The sequence below is a fragment of the Protomyctophum parallelum genome (assembly GCF_964188405.1).
Source record: "Protomyctophum parallelum genome assembly, chromosome: 7".
NCBI classification, from domain to species: Eukaryota; Metazoa; Chordata; class Actinopteri; order Myctophiformes; family Myctophidae; genus Protomyctophum; species Protomyctophum parallelum.
The window spans coordinates 37,597,549-37,606,031 of NC_139705.1; the positions used below are offsets into that span (position 1 = coordinate 37,597,549).

Below are 8,483 nucleotides of genomic sequence, written 5' to 3' on the forward strand. Positions count from 1 at the left end.
CTGCAAAAGCTTTCCCCACAATAACTGAAAACAGAAAATCCACTATAGAGCCCCGAGGGGCTCCGGTCATCCGTGGTTAATAATCCAGTGCTATCAGACCAGCTAACACTTTTTAAAGCCAAGCATTGTTTGAACTAGATGAATAAATACTGTAGTTGGCTGTGACTATTGGCTTTACAAAGCAGTTAACACTAATCTATTGCATTTTGAGCCTTAATCTACACCGTATACTAAACAGGATACGTCTCTGCGGCTGACAGCGGTATCCTGCTCTACAGAATTTCTGTCCAAGTATATCATAAATATTCCCAGAGCTCTTAATTGCACATAAACTTGTTCTTTTGGAGGAATTAAGTGTTCCTGTCTGCCCTGGCATGGACTCACAGCTCTCATTAAGTTAACAGACCGCGGGTGAGAGAGGGAGAAACAGAGAGAATTAAGGAGAATAATGGGCGTCCTAGTGGACTGTAAATCTTTAAACAACATCTTCCGTTGTTTCTGACCAGGAGATTTCAAATGGCATGAATTCACAAGACGGTATAAATGATTGACTTTATTTCTGCAAGACAGTCACAGACTGATAAAATACAGACATGCAGCTCAACAACACGGGGACACTGTTTCTGTGCCTCTTGATCGTATTCTAACCTCCAGGGACAACATGTGTTGCCAACAGTCTCTGGGAATTCATCAAAAATGCATTTGTAGGGGTCAAGTGAGGTCAGGTTTTGCAGAAATGTTTGCCTGGAAGAACAGGCGGAACAAAAGGACTGAAAATAAACGGATCAAACTGTGATCATTGACATATAGTATTACATCTACAACAGTAGATTGGCTATCAGCACTGTGGTACAGCGGAGTAAACCAGGCTTCTGTCTTGTGTGGTATGCTTTGGTTTCTTCCATCATACTTTAAAGAGGCGTATAGCCATGCGGCATTTAGAAGGTTTCGTTTTCAACAAGCTTGCACCTTCAAAACTCCACAAAATAAGAACAGCAGCACCAGTAGAAAGCAGTCAGTCACCACCTGGGAGCTGTAAAAAGAAAAAGAGCAGAAAGATTACTTTGATTTAAGAATACAATTATAGGCCTACATGCAATTACAAGAGTGTTGAGGCCAAGTTGAGCGAATATTGGCAAAGATGAGATTTGTGCTGGTTGTGTTTATATTGGTATATCCAATCACAAATCTTTTGTAATTTTGTGATTTTTTTGTTGTTGATCATAAAGGCTAAGAATGTTATTGGTCATTTAGATTTGTTTTAGGTTTAATGTTAGCATAGTATTGCAGCATAGACACAGTATTTTGTTTTTATTTGCTCTCTACTTATGTGACAATTTACCTTGTTTATTAACTAGGCTTCATGACATTTATTCTGATCTTGCACTTGTAAGTCACTCTGGATGAATGCCTACATTGTAAATTCAGTCAGTCAGTCAGTAAGTCATAACTCACTGCATTTTATTATGACGGCTTGAAATTAATGTATAGCCCACAGGCGATGATCCATGGACAACTATGTTGACACAAAGCAGATAGACAATTCTCAATGGTTTCCCATGACTGTTCATGTTCTTTTGTTTAAAATATCGCCCCTGTGTCCAATTAAGCTATGCAACATCGCCCAGACGTCTGCAGTTAAACAGCACAATCTGAGAGAAGACACTTCCTGATCTAACATGATAAATTAGAATGGAAAGACTGAAAAGAAAAAGAAAAAATACAAATAAATCTGTAATTAATTTAATTTGCTCCATAGTACCTGAAAACAAAAGCATTGTGTAACATTCCAGCAGTTAGTTCATAACATCATCCACTAGGATCCTTCCGTTACCTTTTTGTTTAGTTTTATTCTGTTGGCTGGTGCAAAAGGATTTTCTTTTTAATAATGTAAAAAGTCAGAAGACGTTAGCGTCCCAAACCACTGGGCTTTTATTTAAATTTTACCATAAGTCTGCAGTATAATATACTGCAGACTTAGAGGTAATAAATAAATACAAGCATCAACACCATATGTTCAGTTGGGTATGGTCATTTGACTCATTTCTATACTTTTGAAGTTGTATTGTTGCAATGTATTAATTCTTCTTGTAAATTGTAAGGTTGTATATGACTTGTAAATAAGATGATCTCTTCTTTAAAAGTGATGTGACAATATTGGATTGATTCCATGTTCGTTTGCTGTAGAAAACAAACACCATATACTGCATGTAAGCAACCCATGCTTACATGTCTATATGGTGTTCGTTTTCTTGCCGTTTCAACAGTGGTAATGGGCTGATTTCTCGATTAATGGCACTCTGTGCCTTCACTTAGCTTCATTCATTACCATGGTTACCTCTAATAGGCCTGTTGTCTACTTATAGCCAACATGGGCAACCTGCATTCATTGTTTATGGTCTGAGGAGGACTGAGAAACATCTGTGTCACTTTTTTCACCATGACACTTTTGTACTTTAGTAATTCAAATATTCTATACGTTTGCATTCAAAGAGCCTCAACACTCGTCAGTTAGTGTGCGAGCCTTTTCTGTTGTGTATGGACTTCATGAGGACGGACTGGAAACATTAGCTACTACAAGATATTCTAACAGAGTTTACAAATGCAACCAAATGGACCTGTAAAAGAGTCCATTTGATTCCATTTGTACATTTACAGCATTACAACATTAACACTGAGGATTTTACTGTGTATGGGAAAGGAGTGGAGTAATCACAGTAGTGAGTGCAAAGCCTCAGCACTTTACAATGCCAGTGTTGCCATTGAAACTAGACCGCTGTTCCGCTCGTAAGACAAATGTCTGTTCTGTTGACATGAATGATGTGTATTCAGGTTCATTTTTGAGGGGCGCTAGCACCTCAAAAATGAAATCATGGCTTTCCGAAATTACGTCATAGGCCAGCCAAGTCTATGGACTTTAATGTTTGTTTAGGGCAGGAAATCACAACGTAAGATGTCATCTTGCAGATATAAATACATCTTGTAATAAATGTATTTCATTTTTCACGGACATGACAACATCACCATGTCCCCAAAAATCTTTGTGATGTTTGTCGTACTGTATGACAGGGATGAGTTCAGTCATATCAACCTGTGGTGGAATACAGTGGTACTGTAAAGTAACTTGTAATCAAGTACTTGTACAATTTTGAGGTATTTTTTACTTTACTGGAGTATCTCCAATTTTCAATTCTTAGTACTTCTACTCCACTACATCATACAGGCAAATATTGTACTTTTACGACAATAAGAATATTTGAGTTACTTTTGATTATCATTTACCGGTTTAAAAAAGAAAAAGTAAACTACATTAACCACTTCAGCCCAATACTGTGTGTCACTAAAATAGTGATGCATTGTGAAGTTGTATTACAGTACGTAGATCGGCTACTTTCAAATGATTTAAAAACTGGACATTCTGAATTTCTGCATAATGAGTATTTTTTACTTTTGTTATATATTGTGATGCCAAAACTTTCATACTTCTACTCTAACTCGAACTGGTGGCATGTTCCCAGAAACATCTTTTTCATGGGCCTTAGCTTTGCATTTGCAGAGAGGGGGTACATGTTTTCTTTTCTATTTTGTTAGTTTTGTCACCAAAAACAGGCCCTCCGATTCTTCCTTAAATGAGGAAATGTGTAACTACCGGGGTTGTAACCCCATGTCTCCTGCATATAGGAGCCCAAATACAGTATCTACTAGCACTGAGTCCTTGGCTAGGGGAGATATAGGGCTCATGAGCTTATAGTAGCTACGCCTTGTCTACAAGTTGATGTCCTACCCGACACAAGGGTCTACATTCCTCAGTGGCCTACTTATATTGTATTAACATTGCAATATAAGCTGTTATCCTGAGAGTGAACAAATATAACCAAATGGACCCTGGTAAATTAACACTGATGATTTTAGTGTAGGCAAATAATGTACTTTAGCCTACAGTATGTGTTTTTATAAATCAACTCTCACCTCCTCTATCAGCCCCGGTGGTTTATGGGAGGAGGGAGTCGCATCAGCCTCTCCTTTGATGGTGACACTGTGATTCATGGCTCTCAGGAACTGTTTGTTTTAGTTGCGGCTCCGCGCTTGTTGGCTAGCTGCAGTCTATCACCGTTTCGTGCAATGCAAGCGAATTATTTGGGCCAAAATGAGGGGAAAGAATTTTGGAGGCAAGCGTTTTTGGCATGGGAAGAAATAAAGGGGCGGGGTTCGTTGCAAGGAGACTATAAACTTAAGTCAGTGGTGCTGCATGCTGCTGTGGCCACTTTTTCCACCACTATTCGGGTTCAAAGGTGGTCAGGGATTAATAATACGTCTGCATGTTGGAGACGAAAGTCAAAGGGACAATCTCTCTTTATTTCCACTACACTCCTCCCTTCTACCCCCCCCCCCATCTCTCTCTGACTCTCTCTCTCTCCATTTCTAATGACCTTATACTTTTCTGTAACTCTTTTAGTGATCTTCAAATATTGTTTTGATGACTAAACACAATCAACTGTCTGAAGTAATTCAGAAGCTGCAATTCAGAACTTACTTAGACGAATCAAATGTTATTTTAACCAGGTATATATTGATGAAATACAGCAATCAAATGTTATTTTAACCAGGTATATATTGATGAAATACAGCATATCTGCAGTTGGAGGTGGTCTTCCCTTCAGTTCCATTGAGGCATTTAGACCCTGGTGTCGGATAATATAGGACATCTACGGGTTGACATTAAGCTCATGAGTGCATTCTCAATCCCTGGCCAAGAATGGATCTCCTGGTGAAGGAGCGGTACGGTAGGTAGATGTCTGGTCTGTCATGTGGGAGACCCAGGCTTTGATCCCAGATAGGACCGTATGGTATGGATCGCAGCATTAAACAGAACTTGAACTTTTGATCTTTGCGGCAATTCTCAACCTGTGGGCCAGGCGGCAGGCCTTTCACTTAGTTAGTTGGTTAGTTTCATCGGTTGACCACTAAAATGAACATGCTCTGTGTAAATACACGCAGGCCACCCATCTGACCACTTAGCACGGCAGACGAACGGCTGCTGTGCTAAATGCTGAGTGAACACTACAGTGCTGAGTGTTTCCTAAGTGCTGAGTGAACCCTATAGAGATTTTCAAGTGGGCATTTCAAAAGTTTCAAGTGGGCTCTGATCCAGAAAAGGGTGAGAAGAACCACTAAAAGAGAATAAATATTATGTTGATATTTGCATACCTCCCAACGCTGCTGATGATGATGATAGAAAAAGGCCAAGCGGTCAGGAAGTCCTGTGCTGCTGCTGTTGTGTTGAGGTCACCGGGCACCCTCAGCTCCGAGGGTTTGAGTCCAGCTCATGTTACAATACTGTATATGTGAAGTTTCTGTGGTTTCCTGTTCGTCTCTGTGCCAGTTGATTCTTGTCGTCATATGTAAAGAAACAACACTGTTAAATCCTCAGCGTTGATGTACAGATGAACAGTACAACTGGATGAATAGATAATTTTACTGTGAATCTTAAGAATGTCATGGATTGTATGCATGATGTCTGTTCTTGACTGGTCACGCTTCACAGAACATCCCATTAAAAGGTCCGTCAGACCACCTTGATGGATCAGCAATAACTAGCTGAGAGAAATAATAATAATCCAGTTGGCAATGTCAACAAGGTTCCATTGATTCTATATAAATACATTATAAAGCTATGTAAACCTGTATTTTCTTGTTGCATGAATCTTCTATCATAGAGGTAAACAGAGGATCTTAGGTGAGAGAAGGCAGAACTTTGGGTTTTATAGCTACCTGGCGATTCAAGTCCAGATAATGTTAATCATCTTTATCCATTTCCCCTGAGGAAACAGCACTAGTGATATAATTCACTCTCCATTCACTCTACGCATGAATTCTGCATGAATTAATCAGGTCTCAAAATCACACATTTGCCACAAATTAACATAAGGAGATTCAGCCAATAAAGAAACCAGTCCTATAATTCATAGGTCATTCAGTCAATCATATTTCGCCTCATGGTAAACACTAAACACTCAGTTTCTGTGGCACTAGAGATCTTCTTTCAAATTCAACAGGTAAATAGTAGATTTCACTTGCCCAAAAATAAGTTGTGTTCACATTGTGCTTAACATATAATTTTGAGACCTGATTCACCATAATAAGAGGGACTGGAGAGAGATTCCATGTTCCAACAAACAATAGATAAAGATAATTAACAGGATTTGAAAATGTTTCACAATTTGATACAGTAGCTATACCTCAAAGTTCTACATCACTTTAATCACTTTCTACCTGGTGTCCATAATTCGAGCATGTAATCGGCAAGAATTGTATAATCTAACAAATACAACTAAAAACCTGTTAAGAATTGTCAAAGATAGCGAAAATCTACAAGCTCACAACGTGACATGGGATGTGAGCTTGTAGATCAGCTATTTTTGCTATTCATCGTACGCCAAACTATAATAATGTTTAAGTTAAGACGATGTAAAGGTGAGCAGGCCCAGCCGACAAGCTGAGCCGACAGTTTATCAGCCCATCACCACAGGTGATCTGGGAGCTTCCCATGGAAGGCGGCTCAAAGTGGTCATTAGTGTCCTGCGGACATGGTAGACCACGCCCCTTCCATCCTCCACACAGAGAAAGCGTATCGGAGTCTCTCGTGGGCCAGGTAGTTGCACCCGGCCAGCTTGCTCTCCATCTCGTCCTCGCTCTGCAGGACCTGATAGAGGAAGTCGATGTACCGTGACGCCAGCTTCAGTATCTGGATCTTGCTCAGTTTGTCCGAGGGCAGCGTGGGGATGATCTCTCGCAGGGAGGCGAAGGCATCGTTCAGGGACTGCGTCCGCTGGCGTTCCCGGATGTTGGCGATCACTCTCTGGGTGTGCGGGTCCTCCAGGGCTGAGGCGGCCACGGCGGAAAGCGGCGAGAGGGGCGGCGGCCCTGTTGAAGGTGGTCGAGGCGGCGGGCTCTTCTTCGGCCTCTTGGGTCCCATGGGGCCGTGGAGGTGATGGTCCAGCGCTGGCTTGATCTCGTTGTCGTCCATTGATATGATGGCGGCGGTGGGGAGAACCTCGTCCTCCGACTGGGCGCCGGTCAGCCGCTTGGGCCCGGTGAGTCGCAGCGGCGGTGCCACAACAACGGGACAAGTGTTGGAGGGCGGCGTGTCCGTCTCTTCCTCCCTGGTCGACAGCCCACTGTCTGGGTGTTCATCACTGAGCTGCTCTTCCTCTCTCATAGCTGGACACGCTGCTATGCCTTGTCCTTCACCGTCAGTACCAAGCTGCTCTCTCCTGTAGATGTCTCTGTATATCTCTCTCACACACACACAAACACACACATACACAGTTCCCCTGCGTTGTTCTGTCCCCCCTCCTGCAGATCTTCTCCTGGGTTTTGTATCCTCCGCTCTTCTCCACTCGATACTTTCTCGGCACCAAAACAAGCGACAGAGCATCGAACTAGAACAGCTCATCGGCCATCAGCTCGGCCCGGAATGTCCTGATATCTACCATACTTCTTCATCTGCTCCTCACCAGCGTACCAGTAAACATATTCCTGGAGAACAGACTGCTCCAGCGAGCTCAAGTTCTCCCGTCCTGCCTCTGGGATGTGTGTGTGTGTGTGTGTGTGTGTATGTGTGTGTGTGCGTGTGTGTGTATAACAGGGGCAACCTGAGTCCAAGTTTTAAAGGGAGAAGAGGATGAAACCTTTTGCTTCCCACCCATCTGGTCCGCTGATTGGTCCAGAGGAGTATGAAGGGGCTCCGCCAAGCCCAAGACAAGAGGAAGAACACGTGTTTGGCGATTGGCTGGATCAAAGGCACAAGGCGGAGACAAAGGTGTGTGGTTCGACCAATCAAGTCGGGCTTTTCCGACATTCGTTTTTGTCATAGATCTCGTCCAAGTTTATAGGTTCCAGATTTCTTCCAAAACAAGTAACAGCTACCATCCCCCCTCTCTGTTAAACACTCCCGTCCCTCCCTCCCTCCGTTCCTCACTCCCCTCCATGCAACTCTGCTCCACCACCAATTCTCTGGATTAGGAAAATAGGATATAGTTGAAAGTCAAAAGTGGGAGAGAAGCTTCGAGAATGTTTTCTTTCCCCCGCTTGGCGGTTGAGCAACATTCCCTTCAATTTGCCTGTAGTACACAGGAAAGTCTCAGTAGAAACAGATCGGCAAGGGGTCCATTTTTACACGCTCGGAATTGTGAGGATTGTTTTTTCCCATGGGCAGAAAAAAAAGATCCAGGCACAAGGCATTCCAGGTCGATGCAGTAACAGCGATAGGATTATACTGTGCCTTTGGCTTGATTGCTATTACAAGATACAGAACAATTTTTTTATGAAAGCTGACGAACATCACTGCATGCTTCTGTAATAAGCATTTGAATAATATAATGTGTGCAATTGTAACACAAAACAAATGTGTATTACTTATAGCTGATCTGCAAGCTCACAATGTGTTGTGAGCTTGCAGATCAGCTATTATCAGCATGCAA

At 42.1% G+C, this 8,483-nt stretch overlaps 1 protein-coding gene across 1 annotated transcript; it reads right to left on the reverse strand.

The window, feature by feature from the left end:
* Window positions 1–557: 557 nt before the first annotated feature.
* Window positions 558–8,282, reverse strand: LOC310862455 (uncharacterized protein). The gene is made up of 2 exons (XM_083770380.1): window positions 5,209–8,282; window positions 558–1,033 (listed from the first exon to the last, which is right to left on the reverse strand). Exon 1 carries the CDS (start codon window positions 7,454–7,456, stop codon window positions 6,572–6,574), a length of 885 nt encoding a protein of 294 aa, XP_083626506.1. The 5' UTR covers window positions 7,457–8,282; the 3' UTR covers window positions 558–1,033; window positions 5,209–6,571.
* Window positions 8,283–8,483: the final 201 nt, after the last annotated feature.